This window comes from Chiloscyllium punctatum, chromosome 24 (assembly GCF_047496795.1).
Source record: "Chiloscyllium punctatum isolate Juve2018m chromosome 24, sChiPun1.3, whole genome shotgun sequence".
Taxonomy (NCBI): domain Eukaryota; kingdom Metazoa; phylum Chordata; class Chondrichthyes; order Orectolobiformes; family Hemiscylliidae; genus Chiloscyllium; species Chiloscyllium punctatum.
Genome location: NC_092762.1, coordinates 21,713,231 through 21,740,676, shown reverse-complemented (window position 1 = coordinate 21,740,676; position 27,446 = coordinate 21,713,231). Strand labels below are relative to the sequence as shown.

The 27,446-nt window shown below is 46.9% G+C and overlaps 1 protein-coding gene across 1 annotated transcript; it reads right to left on the bottom strand.

Annotated features, from left to right (window-relative positions):
• Positions 1 to 5,402: 5,402 nt before the first annotated feature.
• Positions 5,403 to 27,332, bottom strand: LOC140494850 (uncharacterized). Its single transcript, XM_072594524.1, has 3 exons — positions 26,951 to 27,332; positions 15,631 to 15,772; positions 5,403 to 6,698 (listed from the first exon to the last, which is right to left on the bottom strand). Exons 1-3 carry the CDS (start codon positions 27,330 to 27,332, stop codon positions 6,449 to 6,451), a joined length of 774 nt encoding a protein of 257 aa, XP_072450625.1. The 3' UTR covers positions 5,403 to 6,448.
• Between the last annotated feature and the right edge of the window lie 114 nt (positions 27,333 to 27,446).

The window sequence follows — 27,446 nt, the reverse complement described above, 5'->3', positions numbered from 1 at the left end:
ATTGAAATGCCCTCTCCTGCCTCACGTTTGCCTTGTGCTCCAATCTCTGTGCCATGTCTCGGAGGGTGAGGGGATGATGAGAGGTGGTGGGAGGGTCAGAGCTATGGGGGAAATGGAGGGACGGGGTACCCTAACCACTATCAGACCATCAGTGACCTCAGCCTGGGGCCCTATGGATAGGCTAGCGTAACATGTGAGGGTGAGCTGCAGGCCGAGGGAGTGCACAGCAAGATCCCACAGGTAGCTGTGTGTGGAGTGCCATGGTATTCCTTCAACAACCTGTCAGAGCCCACCTCCATTCACCACCATCCCCCATCTCCCCAGTGCCCCCACAGAGAGGGGCTGATATTGGAGTGAAGGGTATTCTGCACAGCTGGATCCCACCAGCTGTCCCCAATTTCCTCGGTTCCATGTTGAATGAAACTGAAGGTTTCTGTTCCTTCACCACCCACGTTCAGAACCCCTTGCCCTCACCTCCTGAATTGCCTGAATGTGAAAACTGTTGCTCCCTGCTACTGTAAAGGAAATGGCTGTAATCTATCCCCGCACAGCAAGATCCCACAGGCTGTAATGTGAAAACAGCAGCCCCCCCCACCCCTCCATCGCCACTAAGCCATCAGACAATACTAAACTCTCCCGTTTCAACATGGAGCTGGGCTGGGTGTGAACACTGGAGTAAACTCTCACCCCCTCCCTCCAGATCCGGTACCTAGCCCCCCACCACCCCATCCCTCTTTCCCTCCAACAACCCCATCTTCACCCCCTGCCCCCACACTCCCTGCTGTGCGGGATCCCACAAGAAGCAAAATGTGAAAATGGCCAATTGCTGACGGAGTGGGTTAATATCATCCTGAATATTGGCCAAAAGGGAGTTGGTGGGGGTGGGGGGGTCAGATCCTGCATTTCTTGCCCCTTTGCAATGCTGAGGATCCTCCTCAATCCCAGAGCCTACTCCAAAACCCCACCCTCTCAACAAACCCCATCCCCCAACCCCCCAACAGTAAGAAAGTTCCCAGTCAATGGCAACAATTCCTCCTGTTCATCCCCCAATCCTCACAGATAGACTGAGAAGGGTAGGAGGAGAGAGTGGGACATGTTGTGGGGGAGGTTGGGGGGGGGCGGGTTGGGATCCCATTCCCTTCCCACACCATGATGCCCTCTGACCACTCACCCACCTCCCCATTAAAATGGCAACAAGTCCCAGTGAGCCTCTCCCAGATATTCCGAGAGGAAATACAGAAAACGGCTGGGTGGAGAGACAGAAAAATCCAACCCTCCCTTTCCTTCCCCCATTAGCCTCAGCTGACCAATAAACCACATTTGAGTGGCACCTGCAACTGCCATTTAGCACTGTTTGAAGTAATAATACAACTCTATCTCTCTTAGCTTTAAATTCATTCACTGAGGAAGCCTCAACTACTTCACTGGGCAGGGATTTCCAGATTCACAACCCTCTGGGTGAAGAATTTCCTTCTCAATTCAGCCCTAATCTGCTCCTTCTTATTTTGAGGCTATGCCCACTTGTCCCAGTTTCACCTGCCAGTGGAAACATCCTCTTTACTTTTTTAAAAATCTATTCCCTTCATAATTTCATATGATCATATGAGATCAACCCCTACCCCGCCATCCCCACTATTCTAGGAAATTCCAAGGAATATAATCCCAGTCTGCTCAGTCTCTCCTCATAAGCCACCCCCCGAACTCCGGAATCAACCTTGTGAACCTTGTCCTCTGCACCACCTCCAGTGCCAGTACATCCTTTCCCAAGTCAGGAAACAAAACCTGCACACAGTCCTCCAGGTGTGGTCTCCCCAGCACCCTATACAGCTGCAACGTAACATTCCTGCTTTTAACCACAATCCCTTTAGCGATGAAAGACAAACTTCCACTTTCCTTTTGAAATACTTGTTGCACCTGCAGACTAACATTCTCTGATCCATGCGCAAGGACCCCCAGGTCCCTCTGCACAACATCATGCTGCAAGTTTCTTTCACCATTCAGAAACAGTCCTTCTCACAGTTATTCCAAATTGGATGATTTCACATTTATTCACATTGCACTCCATCTACCAGACCTTTGACTATTCACTTAATCTACCTTTATCCCTTTGGAAACTTTCAAAGTGCTTGCACAGTTAGCTCTGCCACTCACCTTCATGTCATCTGCAAATATTGACGCTAAATGTGGTTCCCAACTCCAAACCATCTCTTTATATTGTGAATAATTGTGGTCCTAATGCTAATCACTGAAGCAAACACTCGTCACTGATCACCAACCAGAAACACACTCTGAACTCTCCATTCAACCAAGATTGATCCCCCTGGCTTGATGGTAATGTTGGAGTGGGGAATATGCTGGGCCAAGAGGTTACAGATTGTGCTGGAGTACAGATCTGCTGTTGTTGATGACCCACAGAGCTACATGGATACCCAATATTGAGCTGCTAAATCGGTTCGAAGTCTGTCCCATTTAACACAGTGATAGCACCACACAACAAGATGGAGGGTATTCTCAATGTGAAAGTGGGACTTTGTCTCCGTAAGGACAGTGCGGTGGTCACTTTTATCTAGACTGTCATGGACAGATGTTCTGCAGCTGGCAGGTTAGTAAGGATGATGTCCAGTATCTTTTTTTCCTTTTGTTGATTCCTTCACTACCTGCCACAGACCCAGTGTAGCAGTTATATCCTTTAGGACCCAACCAACCCAATCACTAATGCTGCTGCTTTGACACTCTTATTGGTGGACATTGAAAACCCTATCCAGAGTACATTTTGTGCCCCTACCACCCTCAGTGTTACCTCCAAGTGTTGTTCAACATGGAGGAGCACTGATCCATCAGCTGAAGGAGGATGATCCGTGATAACCAGTAAGAGGTTTCCTTCCCCATGTTTAGCCTGAAGGCATGAGACCCCATGGGGTCCAGAGTTGATGTCAAGGACTCCCAGGGTAACTCCCTCCCGACTGTTTGCCACCCTGCCGCCACCTCGGCAGGTCTGTCCTTCCAGTGCAACAGGACATATTCAGGGATGGTAATGGTAGTGTCTGGGGTGTTATCTGTATTGCATGATTCTATAAGATTAACTATATCAGGCTGTTGCTTGACTCGTCTGTGAGACTAGTCTCCAAATTTTGGCATGAGCCCCCAAATGTCAGTAAGAAGGATTTTCATGGTCAACAGAGCTGTTTTTGTTTTTGCCGTTGTATTTTCCGGTTCCAAGGACGATGCCAGATGGTCCAGGGTTTCATTTCTTGGTTGTGACCTTCAAGCGATTGATACGACTGAGTGGCTTGTGAGGCCATTTCAGGGGGCAGTGGAGAATCAACCACATTGCTGTGGCTCTGGAGTCACATGGAGGCCAGACCCGCTAAGGATGGCAGATTTGCTTCCCTAAAGGACATTAATGAATCAGTTTTTTTCCAACAATTGACAATGGTTTCATGGTCAACCCTTAATTCCAGATTTTTAAAAAACTGAATTCAAACTCCACTATCTGCCATGGCAGGATTTGAACCCATGCCCCCAGAACATTACTCTGAGCTTCTGGATTAATAGTCAAGCAACATTACCAGTAGATCATCAGTTCCACTGGGCAGCTGGATGGGGATGCAGTGAGAGGAAGGGTGTGGAAAGGCAGGGATGGGAGTCAGTCTGGAGGGCTGTGGTGGTAGGGATGTGGGGGGCAGGGGATTGATACAAGGGCTAGGTTGGGGGGGGGGGGGTAGTGATAATCTCCAGTCACTGAGCACTGAAATTGCAAGAGAAATAGTTCCCAGCACATGAATGAAGATGATATCCTGGGATAGAGAGAATGAGACAGAGAGAAGTTGGACAGATACACAAATGTGAGGGGAGGAAGTGACAGTGTCTCAATCCTTGCAGCCTCTGGTTTCTAACTGTGTGTGTGATGTGCTTCTGTTAGAATGCAGTGAGACTGCGTGTGGGATATTCCTTCATTCGACAAGGTGTCGCACAAAATGTTCTGGCAGAAGCTAAACATCCAGGCCATGTATTAGCATGGATACAGGATAGGTTAACTGACAGGAAGCAAAGAGTGGGGATAAATGAGTGCATTTCCAGTTGTTGATCAGTGACGAGTGTTTGCCTCAGTGATTACCATTGGGACCACAATTATTCACAATTTACAGAGATGATTTGGAGTTGGGGACGACATTTAGCGTCAATGTTTGGGGATGACATGAAGGTGAGTGGCAGAGCTAACTGTACAAGCACTTTGAAAGTTTCCAAAGGGACCAAGATGAATTAAGTGAGTGGTCAAAGGTCCAACAATACTCAAGAAGCTTGACACCATCCAGGACAAAGCAACCCACTTGATTGGCACCACATCTACAAACATTCAATCCCTCCAACACCAGCGCCCAGTGGCTGCAGTGTGTGCTATCTACAAGATGCACTGCAGAAATTCACCAAAGATCCTTTCGACAGCACCTTCCAAATCCACGACCACATCCATCTAGAAGGACAAGGGCAGCAGGTACTTGGGAACATCACCACCTTCAAGTTCCCCTCCAAGCCACTCACACCCTGACTTGGAAATATACCGCCAGTCCTTCACAATTGTTGGGTAACAATCTTGGAATTCCCTCCCTCCAGGCATGGTGGGTCAACTCATAGCATGGGGACTGCAGCGATCCAAGATGGCATCTCACCACCACTTTCTCAAGGGCAAATAGGGATGGGCAATCAATGTTAGCCAGCCAGTGACCGCCCAAGTCCCACAAATGAAAATCAAACTGTCTCCGATTTCAACCTCTGTCTCTGAAATGTTGGAGCTCCTGACATTTTGTAAACCTGACCTGAAACATGACAGCATTGACGGTTTATAATGATCGGACGGTCTGGAGAGTTTGATGGGGGAGGTGGGGGGTGGGGGGCGGGGAGCGGGGGGGAGGTGAAGATGCCAGACAGAGGAATTGTGATGGAGAGGCAGAAAGGAAGAGAGAGAGATAGAGAGAGAAATGAAGAGAGAAAGAAACAGACAGACGATGGACAGAGAGAAAGGGAGCATCCGAGGAAGAGGGAAATCAGGATGAAGGGCTCCTGCCCGAAGCATTGATTTGCCTGCTCCTCGGATGCTGCCTAACTGGCTGTGCATTCACAGCATCACTCTAATCTGGACTCTAATCTCCATCATCTGCAGTCCTCACTTTGCTGAGAGAGAAGGGGAGGAAGACCCAAGACTGAGGGAGGTCAGACAGAAGGAAATGGACACAGCGGGACAGAGAGTGAGGAAGAAAATGTAAAATCACAGCCTCTGCAAATGACATTTTGACTCTGAGCCACTTGTTGCAATATAGGACATTGTCGGAGAATCGTCCAATTCCAAATAGAGGCCACACACCGATCTTGTGAAATTGACGAACACTAGTTTATTTCTCGATATTGTGGGAAAGAGAAATTGACCAGACTGATATGAAACAGACACTTTGCCCAGTCAAGGATTCTCTTCCCCAAGCTGCAGATACAGTTTTTATAGTGTTACAGTAGTGTTACAGTAGTGCAGTGTTAATTACAAGACAAGATGAATTAAATTACATTTAATGGAATACAATCGGCTGGCCGGTCGGAGCAATCAGGTAATAACTGGAACAGGAGGTTCCGTTCCTCTGTGAGAGCAGGTGCTAATGTCCAGTATCCTGGTTCCAATGGGCCTGCAGGGTGGTGCGTATTCTTGTCAGGTATCTGAGTGTCACTCAGTCTAGGGAGGCTTTGTGGGGCTTCAGTACCTGAGGGCACTGTGGATGCCCTCGGGGCTGCAGGAGCGATTATGCTATTGTGAGGGAGGAAGTCTGTTATCAGATCATCTGAGGAGTGTATTCCTTCAGTCTGGAAGCTGTTTTGATGATGTCTTATTTTGCTGTTTAGTTCCTGAGCTAGTTGTAGTCAAGCTGAGGGGGATGTCATTTCCCCCTTTTGACTTTTGCGATGTGCTGATTTAGACCCGTTTGAATAAAGGCAAGGCTTACCAGGACCAGCAATAGCACAACTGAAATCAAACTGGCACAAAACACCTCGACAGGGTAAAGACCATTGAGACTTGTTCTGTAAATGAACTGTCTGATCTTCTTGAGTTTTTTTATTTCAAAAATATACTTTATTCATACAAAATATTTTGATGATCTGTACAATTGGTCATGCCATGCATACATAAACATTCCATTTCTTTGTATACAGAGATCGAGTAATCATTCATATATACAGGTCTGTACATTTACAATGCATATATTTAGCTGAGGCGCTGGCAGACCTGCATGTTTTGATTGGGAATTCTTCTTCTGTTTTAGATATCCTAATCCTTGATCCAGAAATGACCAATATGATGAAGATCAAGCTTACCCTGTTATGTGGACTCATCATCGCCGGCATTAGTGCTCAAAAAGGGACTGTTTATCTGTGAGATTCAGAGCAGCCAGAGATTGTGTACCATTTACGCCACAATGATGTCCTTGTGTGCCAAGAGACGGATTCCTTCGATGCATGGAATGTTACCAAAAATGATTTCTGCAATGGTCAACGGGGTTGATGTCCAGGAAGTGAAGGGCCAGCAAGCCTCGCTCTTTGCCTCGGAGGCCTCCAAGATAACCTTCCGGTCCAGGGTCCGCTCGGTGGAGCAGGACGAGATGTGCTCACGTTTCTTCTTCCAGAAGGTGCACAAAGAGAGCTCCGTGCTCAGCAGCCTGAAGGAATAAAATGGCTCGATAACGTCATCTCAGGCTGACGTCATAAGGATCAGCAAATCCTTCTGTACCAGTCTGTATGACTTGAAGTGCAGCCTCCCAGTCGTTCCTGTCCTTTATCGTGGAGGTCTTAAGATGACAGAACATGGGAGAGGCTGGACCAGCCATTATCTCTGGACGAGCTGACCAAGGCCCTCGAGTCCTTCGAAAAGAATAAAACTCCCGGAAGCGACGGCTTACCGGTCAAGCTCTATTCCGCTCTGTGGGACTTGATTGGCCAGGACATGCTGGAGGTGTATGTCAGTATGCTTCGGGCAGGTACCATGAGTGAATCCATGAGGAAAGGCATCATCACCCTCATCTACAAGCGAAAGGGGGAGAGGGAGGAAATCAGAAATTGGAGACTAATCTCACTATTGAATGCAGACTACAAAATCTTGGCAAAGGTCATCGCCAACCGGGTCAGGTCTGCTCTGGGACTGGTGATCCACCTTGACCAAACCTGTGCTGCACCGGGCAGGAAGATCTCTGGGAGTCTCACACTCCTCAGGGATACGATCGCCTATGTGCAGGACAGAGGGTTGGATCCCTGCCTCATCAGCCTGGACCAGGAGAAAGCCTTTGACAGGATATCACATACGTATATGAGAGATGTTCTCTCCAAAATGAGCTTTGGGGAGGGAATCTGTAATTGGATCAGACTGCTCTACACCAACATTGTCAGTGCAGTCTCCATCAATGGGTGGGAATCAGATAGCTTCCCAGTCAGATCTGGAGTCAGGCAGGGCTGCCCTCTCTCTCCTGCCTTGTTTGTGTGCTGCATAGAGCCATTTGCCGAGTCCATCAGGAAGGATGCGAGCCTGAGAGGGGTAACTATTCCTGTCAGCGGGGGTCTGCAAGTTAAGGCCTCCCTGTACATGGATGAAGTTGCCGTTTTCTGTCCATGCACAGACCCTTGTGCATATGTGACCAGTTCAAACGGGCCTCGGGGGCCAAGGTCAACCGAGGCAATTGTGAAGCCATGCTCTTCAGGAACTGGGCCAACCAATCCTTCATCCCCTTCACTGTCAGGACTGACCACCTGAAGGTGCTGGGTATTTGGTTCGGAGGGGCTGGAGCATGTGCCAAGTCTTGGGGGGAGCATATCAAGAAAGTGAGGGAGAAACCGGGCAGATGGAAGCTATGGTCATTCTCTATCGCGGGGAAAAACCATCAGGTGTGAGGCACTGTCAGTGTTGTTATATGTGGCGCAGATCTGGCCTATTCCCTGTGCAGTCGCAATCACTCGCGCCATCTTCCATTTTATATGGAGATCAAAGATGGCCAGGGTCCGAAGGGACTCGATGTACAAAGCTCTGGGCAACGGGGGGAAAACAATACACCAAATGCCACCCTCACCTTGATGGCCACATTTGTGTGTCACTGCATCAGACTGTGTGTGGATCCCCGGTACGCAAGCACAAATTGTCACTACATACTGAGGTTCTACCTGTCCCCGGTATTGCAAAGGATGGGCCTGACCTCGCTGCCGCGGAACGCTCCGAGTAGTTGGACCGTTCCCTGTCACCTGTCCTTCGTAGAGGAATTAATGAAGAAAAACACCTTTGACCAAAAGTCCATCAGGAAGTGGTCAGCATATAGTGACCTTGAGACCCTTCAGGAAAAGGAGAGGACAGATCCTGTTGAGAGGTTCTCTGGGCAGACTGTCAAAATCATTTGGTAGAATGCCTCATCATCAGAACTTTCCAACAAGCACCAAGACATGGCTTGGCTGGTGGTGAGAAGGGCTCTGCCTGTGAGATCCTTTGTGCACGCCTGGACTCTCTGCCACACCGCACGCTGCCCTCAAAGCAGCTGTGGAGGGGACGAGACTGTCATACATCTCCTTTGGTCTGGTTTGACTCTGGTTCCTCTCTCAGTTCCCCATTGTGTCCATCTCCATCATCTCCCCCCTTGGAAGGGGCTCGTGCGATGACCTTGTAATGATGGAGATGAACCTAGGCGGAACGTCCGGTGACCTTAACAGCAATCGGGGTGGTGAGGAGGAACCTGGAAGGGTCCCTCCCACCGCAGCCTCCAAGTGTCCAACTCTTGATGAGAACAAAGGAGCCTGGTTCAACAGGTCGGAACACTGCTGAGGGAGGGGAGCTTTTCATGGGCAGCACAGACTTGGGAGTGAAGACCTCACAAAAGTTTAGTCAAGGAAGGAACAAATGAGGACATGTCCTCAGTCATGTGATGGAAGTTAATAGGGGAGGAGGCATCATTCCAAGGTGTGCAGAAAGCTTGACTGTAGATGGTTTTGGCTGGGGACAAGCGGATTTTACCCACAGGAGTGCATCCTTGGTGGAACGGTACCAGAGACAATAACCTCACCCAGAAAAGACCTGTCTCAGAAGTCAATTTTTATCGCCCTGCAGCCTGTGGGCAATAAGCACAATGAAGTTGGAGGTGGATCCCAAAATGAGAGCATAATTCCTCATTAATATCACCAATAAAATGGGGGCCATTGTCAGAGGACTGGCAAAAAGGAATACCAAAGTGAGGAATAATCTCTTTGAGCAAAATATTTACAAAGGTTTTGGCAGCAGTGTGGGAGGTGAGGTAAGGTTCAACCCATCTAGAAAAAAGCATCAACAATAACCAAAACGTACTTATGGTGCTGACACCATTGCAACTCAATAAAGTCAAGCTGAAGAGTTTGGAAGGGTCCTTCAGGGAGGGGTATCTGCCCAGTGGGCAAGGCACACCCTTACCCGGGTTGTGTTCTTGGCAGAGGAGGCATCGAGCACTGACACTTTGGGCCATCTGCTGGAGACGAGAGTGCCACCAGATGGTCAAGAGGAGGTCAGATGTCGAGTGAGCACCACAAAGAGTAGCATTGTGGTGACAGTTAATGACCCATAAGGCAACAGCATCAGATATACGAATATGACCAGCCGGAGTGGTCCAGAGTTTAGTAACAAGATTACAATAGCAGCCTTGGACCACAACAGCTTTTCAGAGACAGAGGCATCCCCCTGTAAGCTAACACCATTTTAAATGGTTGGCATCAGTTTGTCAGAGTTCGACTCACCCTTGTCAGAGCTTTCAGTCTGGCTCATCATTTTAAGCACAATCATAAGATAGCCACAAGAGGCACCTTTTGCGACTTCATCAGCAGCACAATTACCAGTGTCGACAGGGGATTGGCCAGTGGTATAGGCAGCACATTTGATAACAGAAGCCTACTTTGGGAGCAGAAGTGTGGTTAAAAGCTCTGAGAAGAGCTGGTGGAGAGAAATGGGAGGAACTGAAGATATCAAAAGCCCACGATTCTTCCAGAGCTGACCAAAATCATGCACAACCCTGAAGGTATAGTGGGAGACAGTATAAATGTTAACACGAAGGCCTGTCCCGAGGACACAGGCATGAATCAGGGCAAAAAGTTCAGCTTGTTGGGCAGAAAAGGGAGTCTCAAAACAAGCTGATTCCAGGACAGAACCATGGTAATCAACTATCACATAGCCTGAGAGGTGAGTACCTGCATGGTCAGCAGAAGAACGACCATCAGTGAACATATCGATGTCAGGGTCTGGAATAGGGCTGTTGGAAAGATCTGAATGAATTTGGATTTCCTCATTGATGAGGAGAAAACAGTCATGATCTGGAGTGGATAAAAGTGATGGGGGATGCGCAAGGAAATCGGCAGGATTAATGATGGTACTGTACTTAAAGGTCAGCTGGGGGTTGAGGAGGTAAACCTCATCACGGTTTTGGTGAGCAGCAGTCAAATGTTGAGTTACAATTGTCCCAACAGATTGATCGCTGCATAAGAACTGAAGACGACAATGTCCTGCTGAAGTGTGAGGTTTTCTGCGGACTGCAAACAAAGATAAAAAGCGGTAAGGATCTGAGTACAATGGGGATGTCCTAAGGCAACAGAGTCAAGTTTAGTGGAGAAATAGGCAACCGGGTGGTGTCAATCTCCATGTAGCTGAGTGAGAACTGAGGAAGTGCAGTCATCCAGAATAGTGCAGTGAAGTTGGAAAGGTGTGTCATAGAGGGGCTTTCCCAAAGCTGGAGCGTCGAAATCTTGCTTTGCCTCTGAGGAGAGCTCGAAGGTATCTTCATAGGAAGTAAAAGGGGTCAACATCTTAACGATGAGGGCAGTGTTACTGATCCATTGTCAGCAGAAGTTGATCATGCCCAGCCACTGGCGTACCTGTTTCGCAGTTGTCGGGACCGGGAAGTTGACAATAGTAGTGATGCGGCTCTGTTCAAGAGAGTGTGAGTCAGCTGACAAGATGAAACCTAGAAACTTTACTTGGCGTTGTGCAATTGAGACCTTTTTGGGAGAGACAACATGTCCCAGACATTTCAGATAGTTGAGGAGGAGGATGACATCAGAGCGGTTAGATTCTTCATTCAGACTGGCAACAAGGAGGTCATCTACATATTGGATCAGTGCAACCCACCTGTTAGGGTGACAGACCGAAATTGTTTCCATAAGGCCTGAGAGAAAAGGGTTGGAGAATGTATGAAGCTAGAGGTAGTCAAGTCCACATCAACTGCTGGCCATTAAAAGTAAAGGCAAATAGGTACTGACTGTCTTCGTGAAGAGGCAGAGAGAAAAAAGCATGTTGCAGGTCAACAGCAGTGAAAAATGTAGTGTCTGATGGTACCGAGGCTAGATTTGGAACCAGGGCATGAAGTGTTGGGAGCTCTTAAGTCTTGAACCAGTCTATACTGGTCTGGCTTGCCAGGTTTTGGGACAGCCATAATTGGAATGTTACAGGGTGATTGGCAAGGGACCAGGATGCCTTGGTGGAGAAAGTCATCAATTACAGCAGTGAGGCTCGGTATTGCCTGTTGTTTCAGCGGGCATTGGCAGATGGATGGTAGAGTAACATTTGGTTTTAGAGCGGTCCGTCAGTCTAACTTGAGATGATGTTTCAGCCCATACATCAGGGTGGACCAAATCAAGGACATCCCGACTTTCATGGTGCAGGAGAGTGGTCCGGTGAGAGGTAGGATTTGGATCGTAGAGGATAGTTATCCCTCCTTGGAGTGTTTGCAGATGATAGCAGTGTGGATCAGCCCTGGTGATTGCACGGTGGATCAAAGAGCCCAGGTCTTTAGTGTGATGAGGCGGATTGGCCTTCCGGTGATGTGAGGGACTGTTTCCATAGGTGAGTGAGTATTTGAACATAATTTGCTTCACCATCTGGCCAGAATTGGTATAGTCCATTCAGTATCAATGAAATCCCTGAAAAAAATCTTGGACTGTCCGATTGTAAGCAAGGGTGACATGACTTCCAGAGCTTTGGGGGTCAAGTGACCACCATTGGGGTTTAGTGGACATGTCCAGTTGGCATTCACCTGAGTCAGAATCAAATTGGACACCAGCAGGGGAACAGGCAAATGTGACTTGAAAGGCACACAGGAGATCTCATCCCATTAGATTTCAGGATAATGTGGTCGTAATCACAAGGCGGTGGTCCAGGGAATAGCCTTGGAAATAGACAGGAACTGGATCAGAAACTGGATAACGATGGGTTTCTCCTCGAAAGCCAGATAATATTTGGGTCTTCTTAGAGATTGGAGAGTTCTTGTCAGATTTCACTGAGGACATTGGGGCTCCTGTGTCAATCAGAAAGGGATACCTTCTGTTTTCAACTTTAAGTAAGACTGTAGGTTCCTGCTTGCAAGACACAGACTTCAAAGGAAAGTTACTTAGTCATTGGGAAAAGGGTTTTTTTGTGAAAAATTAGTGAGTCATCCTCTGCCTCTCGCTTGCATCAAAGGGTGATTATTACTAGGGAGCTTCCCTCATCGTAAGGGTCCTGGGGGTAATTTCCATATCTACCTCCTTGACTCCCCCTTGTTGCCCCTTTGGAACAATTAGAAACCCAATGAAAAGGTTGGCCACAATTGAAACAGCCACACGTCGGCAGGCACAAGCACAGTGATATGGGTCACCATGATAAAAACGGCTCTGAGGCCGTTGTCTGGGAGGGACCCCCAGCCACGTCCATGGCCTCAAAAGGGAGAAGGACGAATACTACAACGCATAGGTAGTTATTGAGAAGTCTCTTCGTGGACAACAAATTCCGACTTTACGTGGGTCGACGCCTTGTCTTTACTCTGATGTTGCCATAAAGCATTAATGGAACAATGGAGTTGATTGGGATTAGTGTCGACCCAGTCCAGGTTATTTGTCTTGACTGCGATGGTGACAGAGGGTGGCAGACAGTTCAATAACAGAGTTATATTTAGCATTGAAAACATGGAAATTCAAAACTCGATCCCCAGAATAGGATTCATAACATTCTCGGAAGCATTCAGCAAAGTATTCAGCAGACTCCTAACTTTTAGAGTGAGGTTCGAGGATATGAGTAGGTCAATAGGTTTCATCAGTATGGTGGATGCAGCAGCAAGGATATCATCCTGTCGCTGCTGACCCTGAACCATGACGTTGGCGAGGGCAGCAAAATCATTTTAACCAACGCGTTCAGTGGAACAGGCATATTCATTGCAGATAAGGATCTGTTGAATAAGGGCCCAAAGGCCATAGAGTCATAGAGATGTGCAGCATGGAGACAGACCCTTCGGTCCAACCTGTCCATGCCGACCAGATATCCCAACCTAATCTCGTCCCACCTGCTAGCTACCGGCCCATAACCCTCCAAACCCTTCCTATTCATATGCCCATCCAAATGCCTCTTAAATGTTGCAATTGTACCAGCCTCCACCACGTCCTCTGGCAGCTCATTCCATACATGTACCACCCTCTGCGTGAAAAAGTTGCCCCTTAGGTCTCTTTTATATCTTTCCCCTCTCACCCTAAACCTACGCCCTCTAGTTCTGGCACTCCCCCACCTCAGGGAAAAAACTTTTCCCAAGTCCATCTCCCAAGTCCTCAGAAACGTTTCACAACAACTTTCCGATAGGAAGGAGACCAGAATTGCACACAATCTTCCAACAGTGGCCTAACCAATATCCTGTACAGCCGCAACATGACCTCCCAACTCCTGTACTCAATACTCTGACCAATAAAGAAAAGCATACCAAACGCATTCTTCACTATCCTATCTACCTGCGACTCCACTTTCAAGAAGCTATGAACCTACACTCCAAGGTCTCTTTGTTCAGCAACACTCCCTAGGACCTTACCATTAAGTGTATAAGTCCTGTTAAGATTTGCTTTCCCAAAATGCAGCACCTCACATTTATCTGAATTAAACTCCATCTGCCACTTCTCTGCCCAGCTCTTGTGCAGTGCTGTCATAAACTTTAATTGTCGTGCTCGGGAAATCAACAAACTGTTGGAAGCCTTGTGGCGGTCCGGAGCATTACAGAGAGAATGGACATAATTCCATTCAGGGATAGTGGAGTTTTGACCAGCAACGCTAGCCTGTGGATTTGGCAGTTGTCTCCTTGGGAACAAGCCCAGAGCAAGCATGTCATCTCCCAAATCCTCAGAAAAGGAACTCAGCGAGGTTTCTGATCACTGGACGAGTTGTGGCAAGACACGGTAAGACTTTTTAGAAGACTGGTGAGATCTCGACTTTAGTTGACTGCGAGTATTCCAAGCAACAGAGTCGGTAAACTGAGAAGGGGGCAGAGGGACAGGCATAGCTACAGCAGCAGCATATGTCCGAGGATGAGCTGCAGCTGCCGAACTAATGGGAATCTGAGGAGCATGAGAAGATGCGGCGATAGCAAGGGTGAGTCCAGGTGGGAGAATGACAGGGGCCAGTGGCAGGGGAACAACAGGGATTTGTGAATTAGATGCAATAACAGTTTGGTAAACAGGAGGTTGAATAATCTGTGCGAAAGGGGTTAGGGCAGGGGGTGCTTGACTTGTTGATGCGGCAGGGGCTGGAATAGCTGGGGTTGATTTAAGATTCGCTTGTGGGTTAGGTGGGGATAGGGAGGTGGTGGTGCAAGATGCATTTAGGAACACCAATCATTGAAATCTGAATTTTTGTTGTCTCCCTCACCCAAATCAAGGCCAACCATCAAACTGCACAGTTCTTTTTGTTTATCAGTCAACGGTGACTTTTATTTTTGTTTCTGTTGACGTTTGACACGAGAACGTTCATTTTTGAGGATGTCGGTTGATTTCATGATATGATTATTATTCAATTCAATTCCAAATTTGGTGGCAGTATCCACTAGCTGCCACAATCCAATCAATTCTTTCATTTCTGAGCCTAGGTTTCAGCGACAAATCAGTTGTTGGGTTGATTTAACCAATTGAGGACCTTTAGGGCTGTTCAGTGGCCACTGCTCATCACCCAATGTCTTATTTAAGGGCCAGAAAGTGTTTGCAGGCTTTCAGACTTATCTGGATACTTTTCACATAGTTTCACCAATGACGAAGACAGATCTTCTGTCTTATCTATATTATTACCCATATTAAAACAACCTTCCTTTTATAGTCCCAATTTAAGGCCTTCACTATTCAACAACCCGACAACAAACAACAAAACTAATGACTTTCACAAACACTTCTCACCTTTCCAAAACCGCCAGCAGTCTTGTTACAATGTATCACAATACTTGCTTATCTCGTCTTTCACAGAACAGTTTGGAACTCAATTCAGATAACATCAATTCGACCCAATCTGAGTCCCCAACTCATTTGAAATACTTCCTCATTGAAATACTCCCTGACTCCTTTTTATCAGAGTCCCTGACTCTACTTCGGATCCCCATTTGCAGGTCCCCAACTTGTTACTGGGAGTCTCTGACTCCTTTTTTAAGAGTCCCAACTTTATTTTGGATGCCCGATCAGCAGGTCCCTGACCTGTTAATGGAGTCCTTTTTTTCACAATAAATTCTTACCAGACCGATCCTTTTCGTGCTGGACTTATACGATAGACAGTGAGGGGTTGAGTCAACCGCGATTTGAATGTTAGGAAAACCAAACGGAGAGAATACTCACGTCTGGCCGGCCGATTCCTCTGCACTCAATACTAGAGGACTCAAGGCTCTTACAACGCTTCTCACAATCCATCCATACCGAGTCCGAGTCACAGCACCAGATGAAGATCTGGACCCCCAGCTGAGCCTCTCGGTTCCATGATCTGTCAATAAACATTCACAATCAGTCTGGCTGTTTAGACTTCACTCTTTATTTTTCATATGGCCAGGCACAGAGTATCCAGAAATACAGAGATTATGCAGTTCCACGTTCCTCGGAGGGCCTGCACACATTCTTAAACCAAAGACATTTTTATGCCTTTCTTAAGGAAGGGTACAGGCCAACATTGTATAGTACATTCAAACAATTACCAATTAATACACGATACTGCTTTATTTGACAGCTATTTAGTCCAATGATATTTCCTGGGAACTAACTTTATTTTCCAACTCTCAGGCCACCCTTATCTCACTAATCGAGCCATTGCACCTGCATCTGAAAGTCTCTCAGAATGGCCAGTAATGTCTTATCTTGTCAAGTTATTTCTGTGTTTTAAAGGGTGCATTGTCTGCTAATCTCTATTGACTAGACTGTGGTTAGTCGGTTATGCAGCTCTTGCAGAATTAGCAATTAGTAACTGAAAAGTCTTTTTATGCAGCTTTAGTAGAATTGTCAGTTTGCAGCCTCAGAGACATTTTGCCATGTTTGCATCGAGAAGCCCTCTTGAAGCTGAAGTCATTAAGAGCCTCTGTTACGTGGTTTCCCCTGACAACAACCAGTTACTTCAGCCTGTATTCAGGTTTCAGATCCTTAGTGGTGCATATAGGCATCAATGATATAGATAAAAAAATCAAATGAGGTCCCGCCAGCAGAATTTTGGGAGTTAGGAGCCAAGTTAAAAAGTAGAACCTAAGAGGTAGTAATCTCAGGATTGCTACCAGTGCCATGTACTAGACAGAGTAGAAATGAAAGAATGCACAGATGAACTTAGGGCTTGGATTAGTTCCTGGGGATATGATGTTATTGCTATTACTGAGACTTGGTTGAGGAAAGGGCAAGATTGGCAACTATCCCAGGATATTCAGGCAGGACAGAGAGGGGAGTAAAAGAAAGAGTTGCATGAAACGTCAGAGAAAATGTCATAGCTGTGTTGAAGGAGAGCAGTATGCACAACCCGTGCAGTGAGGCAATTGGGCAGAGCTCAGAAACAGGAATGGTGCGGTAACAATGTTGGGGCTGTACAATAGGCCTCCCAACAGCGAGGGTGAGATAGAGTTACAAATATGGAAACAGATTATAGAAAGATGTAGGAGCAATATGGTGGTGGTGATAGGAGATTTTAACTTTTCCCAATATTGACTGGCATTTAATTAGTGTTCGAGGTTTAGATGTAGCAGAGTTTGTAAAGAGCATTGTTATGAAGTTGGAGACGTGTACTGTACCTTTCAGGGAGCTGAAACTTCTGGCTGGCACAAAGTGTGCTGAAAAATTCAAAAATGTAACATTTGGTTGTGCAAGAAATAGCTGGAGCTGCATTGCCATTGTACACAACAAATTCAAATTCAGTTCAAATTCTGCCCCAGATACCAAAATCCAATTGAGTTTGTATTTTACAGTTTTGGATGACATCAAAGCAATGAGCTGGTCAGATGCCTTAGGGTATATAAAATCGAGTATTGCAAACAGCAGCCAAGCACCAACAACTGCCTGCAGCATAGCTCTTTGAAAGGTACCTGTCCATCAGAAATTCGGGCAGCAGAAATGTAACAGATTACGGCATGAGGTGAGATTCTCTATGCGTCTGGTTTAAATTAGCAGAAAGGTTTACCCTGTGTCGGTACAAACATCCAGCAGGGCTTTTTTAGAGCTGTATGTAAATAGTCCACCTTGGGAAGAGGCCATACTGGACCTGGTGTTGGGGAATAAGCTCAACCAGGTGGTTGAAATTCCAATAGGGGATTACTTAGGGAATACTGATCACAGTTCTGTGAGTTTTAAAATACTCATGGACAAAGACAAGAGTGAAGAAAACTAAATTTGGGGAAGGCCAACTGTACCAAAATTCGACAGGAGCTGGGGAATGTAGCTTGGGAACAGCTGTTTGAGGGTAAATCCACATTTGATATGCGGCAGGATTTTAAAGAAAGATTGATTGGAGTGCATGGCAGACATATCCCTGTGAAAACAAGGGATTAAAAACGGCATGATTAGGGAACTATGGATGACAGGGGAAATTGTGAGTCTAGCTAAGAGAAAAAAGGAAACATACATAAGGTCTAGACGACTGAAGACAGACAAAGCTTTGGAAGAATATTGGGAAAGGAGGACCAATCTGAAACACGGAATTAAGAGGGCTAAAAGAACTCATGAAATAGCTTTAGCAAACAAGGTTAAGGAAAATCCCAAAGCATTTTATTCATATATAACAATCAAGAGAGTAACAAGAGAAAGGGTTGGCCTTCTCAAGGGCAAAGCAGGAAAGATATGTGTGGAGTGAGAGAAAATGAGTAAGATTCTTAATGAGTACTTTGCATCAGTATTCACCGAGGAGAGGGACATGATGGATGTTTAGGTTTGGCATAGATGTTTGATTACTCTAGGTCAAGTCAGCATAAGGAGAGAGGAAATGTTGGGTATTCTAAAAGGCATTAAGGCGGACAAGTCCCCAGGTCTGGATGGGGTCTATCCCAGGTTACTGAAGTGAAAGAGGAAATAGGAAAGAGGAAAGAGGAAATAGCTGAGCATTAACAGATATCTATGCAGCATCCTTGAACATGTGTTAGGTACTGGAGGACTGGATAATTGCTAATGTTGTCCCCTTTTTTAAGAAGGGTAGCAAGAATAATCCAGATAATTATTGACTGGTGAGCCTGACGTAAGTGATAAGTAAGCTGCTGGAGAAGGTACTGAGGGATAGGATGCATTTGAAAGAAAATGGGTTGATGAATGATAGGCAACATGGTTTTGTGCAAAGAAGGTCATGTCTTACCAGTATAATAGAGTTCATTGAGAAAGTGACAAATTTGATTTAAGTGGCTGCAGATGTCAAAGACATTGACTTCAGTAAGGTATTTGATAAGGCTACCCACGGTAGGCTGATGGAGAAAGTGAAGTCACATGGGGTCCAGGGTATACTAGCCTGATGAATAGAGAACTGGCTGGGCAACAGGAGACAAAGAGTAGTAGTGGAAACATGTTTCTCAAAATGGAGAACAGTGACCAGTGGTGTTCCACAAGGCTCTGTGCTGGGACCACTGCTGTTAATGATTTACATAAATGATCTGGAAGAAAGTGTAGATGGTCTGATTAGCAAGTTTGCAGATGACACTAAGATTGGTGGAGTAGCAAATACTGAAGGGGACGGTCAGAGATTGCAGCAGAATGTAGATAGATTGGAGAATTGAGCAGAAAAATGGCAGATGGAGTTCAATCTGGGAAAATGTGAGGTGATGCATTTTGGAAGATACAGTTCAAGAGCGATAAATGGAAAAGTCCAGGGGAAAATTGATATACAGAGAGATCTGGGTGTTCAGGTCCATTGTATCCTGAAGGTGGCAACGTAGATCAGTAGAGTGGTCGAGAAGGCACACGGCATGCTTTCCTTCATCAGACAGGGTATTGAGTACAAGAGTTGGCAGGTCGTGTTAGAGTTGTATTAGACTTTGGTTTGGCCACATTTAGAGTACAGCATACAGTTCTGTTTGCCACATTACTGAAAGGATGTGGATGCTTTGGAGAGGGTGCAGAGGAGATTGACTGGGATGCTGCCTAGTATGGAGGACGCTAGCTGTGAAGACAGGTTGAGTAGATTAGGATTATTTCCATTGGAAAGATGAATGTTGAGGGGGCACCTGATTGAGATCTACAAAATCATGAGAGGTATGGACATGGTAGATAGCAAGAAGCTTTTTCCCAGAGTGGGGGTTTCAATTAATAGAGGTCACAAGTTCAAGGTAAGAGTGGAAACATTTAAGGGAAATACCAGTGGAAAGTTCTTTACACAGAAGGTGGTGGGTTCCTGGAACCAAATTGCCAGCAGAGCTGGTAGAGTCAGGCACGATAGCGTCATTTAAGATGTATCCAGACAGATACATGAATGGGCAAGGGGCAGGAGGATACAGATCCTTAAAAAATAGGTGACAAGTTTAGGTAGAAGATCTAGATCGGTGCAGGCTTGGAGGGCTGAAGGGCCTGTTCCTGTGCTGTATTTTTCTACGTTCTTTTCTCTTTGGTCTGAGATCAGCAACTCCTCTCAGAATCAAATGCAGCACCAAGTTGTGAATCACAATGAGTTACAGGAGAGAGGGATCGAGGCAGTAGATCAGGAATGAAAATTGGAGCAGGGACTGGTAACAGCGGCTTCATTCTTCTTGGTGTTTAACTGGAGTTAGTTTATCAGAGTGAAGAGACCCAGGCACCAGAATGGACCATGAGACTGTTCTTGGGTTAATTTACTTTCAGCTGAAGAGAAGGAGCAGAAACTGGGGGGTTTGGAGAAACCACCTTCACATGAATGGCTCCAGCAGTAAGAAATTTCAGTCAGAAAGTTAGATTGGAGAAGGCTGGCAGAAGACTTGAAAGAAGTTTTCAAAATCATGCACAGCCTACCCAGAGTAGATAATGTGACGCCATGCTGACTAGTATGTCATGGTGCCATAGTCTTACCAGACCATAAGGGGCTGCTTCCTCATTCAAGAGAGAATCAAGTGGTGATGGTTTAATCTGAGGGTCAGCAAACCTCAGGCAAGGCAAGAGGTTGAGAAGGAAAGCCCTTCATGGGAACCTGAAACTGGCAATGGGTATTAAACCCACTGTTGACATCACACTGCTCTGCAAACCATTGACCCAGACAACTGGGCTCAACCAAATCCCTCCCAGTAGTAGAAGCATTGAGAATAAGAGGGTCGATTGCAAATACATTGCAAGAGAAGGAAATGGATGTGAGAAAGAAACTTCACTCAGCGAGTAATTAGATCTGGAAGACATTGCATGGAACAGTGGTTTTGGCAGAGTCAATCAAGGGCACTAGATGATTAATTGATGATAAACAATGTAAGAGAATGGCACATGGTCAGAAAGCTTGGACACAATGGGCCAACTGGCCTGTTTCTGTGCTTTTATAATTTGGTGAATCACAATTGCTAATTGAATCTCCATACAGTCAGTTTTGAAAATCAGACTAACATCTGCCATTCTGTATGTGAGTGAGGGAGGATTAGATCAATGTTTTGTGATGACTAATGACTGGAGTACTGCAGAGATTGGGACTGGGACCCCAGCTATTCACAAGATATGTCAACAATGCAGATAACAGATCAAAATGTAATGTATCAAAATTTGCAGATAACACAAAGGTATGTTAAATGGTCAGCTTTGAGGAGGATGTAAAGCTAATTGGATTGGCTGCGTTAGTGGGCAATTTGCGTGATAGATACAATTTTGTGTGGATAAATGTGAAGTTTTCCACTTTGGTAACAAAACCAGAAAGGCAGGTTATTTTAATGGCTGTAAATTGGGAGAAGGGTGTTTTTGTGTATGAGTCACTGAAAGGAAGTGTGTTGGTGCAGTAGGCAGTGAAGAAGGCTAACTACATGTTGGCATTCATAGCAAGAGGAAAGGAATAACATGTCTCACTGTGATTAAACAGGGCATTGGTGAGGCCACATCTGAAATACCGGGTGCAGTTTTGGTATCCTTGTTTGGGAAAGAATGTTCTTGCGATCGAGGGAGTGCAGTGAAGATTTACCAGATTGAATCCTGAGATGACAGGATTGACACATGAGGAGAGATTGAGGTAAGGATTGTATTCATCGGAATTTAGAATGAGGGATCACATAGAAACCTATAAAATTCTGCTGGGGCCAGCCAGGTTAAATGTAAGAAGGATATTCCTGATGGGGGCGTGTCGAGAGCCATGGGACACAGTTTAAGGTTTAGGGGTAAATCTTTTAGAGCTGAGATGAGGAGAAGTGTCTTCACCCAGAGAGTGGTGAGCCTGTGGAATTCACACCACAGAAAGCAGTTGAGGCCAAACAGTGTGTTTTAAAGAAGGAAATAGATATAGATCATGTGGTTCAAGGGACATTGGGGAAGGGTGGATTTAATGTTTTGAGCTCAATGATCAGCCATGATCATATTGAATCATGGCTCAAGGGATCAAACAGTCGCCTCAGGCTCCTATTATCTATGTTTATATAAAGTGAGATATGGAGAATGTGAGGACTGCAGATACTGGAGATCAGAGCTGAAAAATGTGTTGCTGGAAAAGTGCAGCAGGTCAGGCAGCATCCAAGGAGCAGAAGAATCGACGTTTCGGGCATAAGCCCTTCTTCAGGAATGAGGAGGGTGTGCCAAGCAGGCTAAGATAAAAGGTAGGGAGGAGGGACTTGGGGGAGGGGCGTTGGGAATGCAATAGGTGGAAGGAGGTTAAGGTGAGGGTGATAGGCCGGAGAAGGGGTGGGGGCGGAGAGGTCGGGAAGAAGATTGCAGGTCAAAAAGGCGGTGCTGAGTCCGAGGGTTGGGATTGGGATAAGGTGGGGGTGAGGGGAAATCAGAAAGCTGGAGAAATCTGCATTCATCCCTTGTGGTTGGAGGGTTCCTAGGCAGAAGATGAGGCGCTCTTCCTCCAGGCATCGTGTTGCCATGGTCTGGTGATGGAGGAGGCCAAGGACCTGAATGTCCTTGGTGGAGTGGGAGGGGGAATTAAAGTGTTCAGCCATGGGGCAGTTGGGTTGGTTGTTGCGGGTGTCCCAGAGGTGTTCTCTGAAACGTTCCGATGTATAGGAGGCCACATCGGGTGCAGCGGATGCAGTAAATGATGTACGTGGAGGTGCAGGTGAATTTGTGATGAATATGGAAGGATCCCTTGGGGCCTTGGAAGGAAGTGAGGGGGGAGGTGGGCGCAAGTTTTGCATTTCTTGCATTTGCAGGGGAAGGTGCTGGGAGTGGAGGTTGGGTTGGTGGGGGGTGTGGATCTGACGTGGGAGTTAAACATAGAACATAGAACATAGAACAATACAGCACAGAACAGGCCCTTCGGCCCACGATGTTGTGCCAAACTTCTATCCTAGATTAAGCACCCATCCATGTACCTATCGAAATACCACTTAAAGGTCGCCAATGATTCTGACTCTACCACTCCCACGGGCAGCGCATTCCATGCCCCCACCACTCTCTGGGCGGCACGGTGGCACAGTGGTTAGCACTGCTGCCTCACAGCGCCAGAGACCCGGGTTCAATTCCCGCCTCAGGCGACTGACTGTGTGGAGTTTGCACGTACTCCCCGTGTCTGTGTGGGTTTCCTCCGGGTGCTCCGGTTTCCTCCCACACTCCAAAGATGTGCAGGTCAGGTAAATTGGCCATGCTAAATTGTCCGTAGTGTTAGGTAAGGGGTAGATATATATATAGATGTAGGGGTATGGGTGGGTTATGCTTCGGCGGGGCGGTGTGGACTTGTTGGGCCGAAGGGCCTGTTTCCACACTGTAAGTAATCTAATCTAATCTAATCTAATCTAAAGAACCTTCCCCTGACAACCCCCTATACCTTCCACCTTTCACCTTAAATTTATGTCCCCTTGTAACACTCTGTTGTACCCGGGGAAAAAGTTTCTGACTGTCTACTCTATCTATTCCTCTGATCATCTTATAAACCTCTATCAAGTCACCCCTCATCCTTCGCCGTTCCAACGAGAAAAGGCCGAGAACTCTCAACCTATCCTCGTATGACCTATTCTCCATTCCAGGTAACATCCTGGTAAATCTTCTCTGCACCCTCTCTAAAGCTTCCACATCTTTCCTAAAGTGAGGTGACCAGAACTGCACACAGTACTCCAAATGTGGCCTAACCAAAGTCCTGTACAGCTGCAACATCACTTCACAACTCTTGAATTCAATCCCTCTGCTAATGAACGATAATACTCCATAGGCCTTCTTGCAAACTCTATCCACCTGAGTGGCAACTTTCAAAGATCTATGTACATAGACCCCAAGATCCCTCTGTTCCTCCACCTGACTAAGAACCCTATCATTAACCTTATATTCCGCATTCTTATTTGCTCTTCCAAAATGGACAACCTCACACTTGGCAGGGTTGAACTCCATCTGCCACTCCTCAGCCCAGCTCTGCATCATATCTAAGTCCCTTTGCAAACGACAAATGCCCTCCTCACTGTCCACAACTCCATCTATCTTCGTATCATCTGCGAATTTACTGACACACCCTTCGACTCCCTCATCCAGGTCATTAATAAAAATTACAAACAGCAGAGGACCCAGAACTGATCCCTGCGGACCTCCACTTGTAACTGGGCTCCAGGCTGAATATTTACCATCTACCACCACTCTCTGACTTCGACTGGTTAGCCACTTTTCTATCCAATTGGCCAAATTTCCCTCTATCCCATGCCTCCTGACTTTCCACATAAGCCTACCATGGGGAACCTTATCAAATGCCTTACTAAAATCCATGTACACTACATCCACTGCTCTACCCTCATCCACATGCTTGGTCACCTCCTCGAAGAATTCAATAAGACTTGTAAGGCAAGACCTACCCTTCACAAATCCGTGCTGGCTGTCCCTAATCAAGCAGTGTCTTTCCAGATACTCATAAATCCTATCCCTCTGTACCCTTTCCATTACTTTGCCTACCACAGAAGTAAGACTAACTGGTCTGTAATTCCCGGGGTTATCCCAATTCCCTTTTTTGAACAGGGGCACAACATTCGCTACTCTCCAGTCCCCTGGTACCACCCCAGTTGCCAGTGAAGACGAGAAGATCATTGTTAACGGTACTGCAATTTCCTCTCTTGCTTCCCACATAATCCTAGGATATATCCCGTCAGGCCCGGGGGACTTGTCTATCCTCAAGTTGTTCAAAATGCCCAACACATCTTCCTTCCTAACAAGTATCTCTTCTAGCTTACCAGTCCGTTTCACACTCTCCTCTTCAACAATACGGTCCCTCTCGTTCGTAAATACTGAAGAGAAGTACTTGTACAAGACCTCTCCTATCTCTTCCGACTCAATACACAATCTCCCACTACTGTCCTTGATCGGACCTACCCTCGTTCTCGTCATTCTCAGGTTTCTCACATACGCATAAAATGCCTTGGGGTTATCCTTGATCCTACCCGCCAAGGATTTTTCATGCCCTCTCTTAGCTCTCCTAATCCCTTTCTTCAGGTCCCTTCTGGCTATCCTGTATCCCTCCACTGCTCTGTCTGAACCCTGTTTCCTCAACCTTATGTAAGCCTCCTTCTTCCTCTTTACTAGACATTCAACCTCCCTCGTCAACCAAGGCTTCCTCACACGACCATTTCTTTCCTGCCTGATAGGTACATACATATCAAGGACACGTCGTATCTGCTCCTTGAAAAAGTTCCACATTTCCACCACATCCTTCCCTGACAGCCGATGCTCCCAACTTATGCTCCTCAAATCCTGTCTTACAGCATCGTAATTTCCCTTCCCCCAATTGTAAAATCTACCTTGTTGTGCGCACCTATCCCACTCCATAACCAAGGTGAAAGTCACAGAATTGTGGTCACCATCACCAAAATGTTCACCCACTAACAAGCCCATCACTTGTCCCGGTTCATTACCGAGTACCATGGCCTCCCCTCTGGTTGGACAATCTACATATTGAGTTAGAAAAGCTTCCTGGACACACTGCACAAACACCGCCCCATCCAATCTACTCGATCTAAAGAGCTTCTAATCAATATTTGGGAAGTTGAAGTCGCTTCTGCACCTTTCCAAAATCTGTTTCCCAATCTGTTTCTCCACATCTCTGCTGCTATTGGGAGGCCTATAGTAAACATCCAACAAGGTGACTGCACCTTTCCTATTTCTGACTTCAGCCCATACTACCCCCAAAGGCAGATCGCCCTCGAACTGCCTTTCTGCAGCCGTTATACCATTTCTAATGAGCAATGCCACCCCCCCTCCTTTTTTACCACCCTCCCTAATCTTACTGAAACATCTGTAACCAGGAACCTCCAACAGCCATTTCTGTCCCTCATCTATCCACGTTTCCGTGATGGCCACAACATCGTAGTCCCAGGTACCGATCCACGCCTTAAGTTCACCCACCTTATTTCTGATACTCCTTGCGTTGAAGTATATGCACTTGAGCCCATCTCTGTGTCCGCAAGTATTCCCTGTCAGTGCTACCTCTCCACAGCCTCCCTACAGTCTTGGACATTCTGACACACAGCTAGCTTCCTTGCTGGACACTACAAGTCCGTATCCCATCCCCCTGCCAAATTAGTTTAAACCCCCCCCGAAGAGTGCTAGCAAACCTACCCCCCAGGATATTGGTGCCCTTCTGGTTCAGGTGCAACCCGTCCTGTTTGTACAGGTCCCACCTTCCCCAGAATGCAGTCCAATTGTCCAAATACTTGAAGCCCTCCCTCCTACACCATCCTTGCAGCCACGTGTTCAACTGCACTCTCTCCCTATTCCTTGCCTCACTGTCACGTGGCACTGGCAACAACCCAGAGATGACGACTCTGCCTGTCCTAGCTTTTAGCTTCCAGCCTAACTCCCTGAGCTCTTGAATGACCTCCCCACCCCTCTTCCTACCTGTCGTTGGTGCCAATGTGTACCACGACTTCTGGCTGCACACCCTCCCCCTTAAGGATTCTGAAGACACGGTCCGAGACGTCTCGGACCCTGGCACCCGGGAGGCAACAAACCATCCGAGAGTCTCGCTCATGTCCACAGAACCGCCTGTCCGTCCCTCTAACTAGAGAGTCTCCTATAACTAGCGGTCTCCTCCTCTCCCCCTTTCCCTTCTGAGTCTCAGAGCCAGACCTCACGCCACAGACCCCTTCACTGCAGCTTACACCTGCAAGGCTGTCCCCCCCAACAGTTTCCAAAGCTGTATACTTATTATTTAGGGGAACCCTGCACTGCCTGCTTCTTCCCCTTCCCACCTCTAACTGTTACCCAGCTACCTCTGTTCTCCGGCGTAACTATGTCCCTGTAGCTTCTATCAATCACCCTCTCAGCCTCTCGAATAATCCTCAGTTCATCCAACTTCAGTTCCAGTTCCCTAACTCGTTCGGTGAGGAGCAGGATCTGACTGCATTTCCTGCAGACGAAGTCGGCAGGAGTATCGGTGGTCACCCCTACCTCAAACATCCTGCAGGAGGAACATTCCACCGCCTGCGCTGCCATGACTGTACACTTTGTCTCCAAAACAAGAACACTGAGTCAATAACACTGAGTCGCTTACCTGTGGACTTTAAAGTTAGGTTAGAGGAGGAGGGTGGAAGGGAGGCCCTACGAAGTAGGGCCTGGGGTCGAGAACACACCCACTCAAATACTAATCACTTACCTTCCCGACCAGCTCTGCGCTCCAACCTCACTTCCGTCCAGCTCGCGCCGCTCTCTGCGGTGAAAAGTCTCCCGGGTTCGCTTTTACTCGGCCGCTGCTCCCAGTTGCGGAGGAAGTGGTTTTTCCGGAACGCTGATAGGGATGGGGAGGGAAATATATCCTTGGTGGTGGGGTCTGTTTGGAGGTGGCAGAAATGATGAAGGATGGTACGATGTATCTGGAGGTTGGTGGGGTGGTAGGTGAGGACCAGTGGGGTTCTGTCCTGGTGGCGATTGGAGGGGCAGGGTTCAAGGGCAGAGGAGTGGGAAGAGGAGGAGATGCGGTGGAGAGCATCGTCAACCACGTCTGAAGGGAAATTGCGGTCTTTGAAGAAGGAGGCCATCTGGGTTGTTCGGTCTTGGAATCGGTCCTCCTGGGAGCAGATGCAGCGGAGGTGAAGGAATTGGGAATATGGGATGGCATTTTTACTGGGGGCAGGGTGGGAGGAGGTGAAATC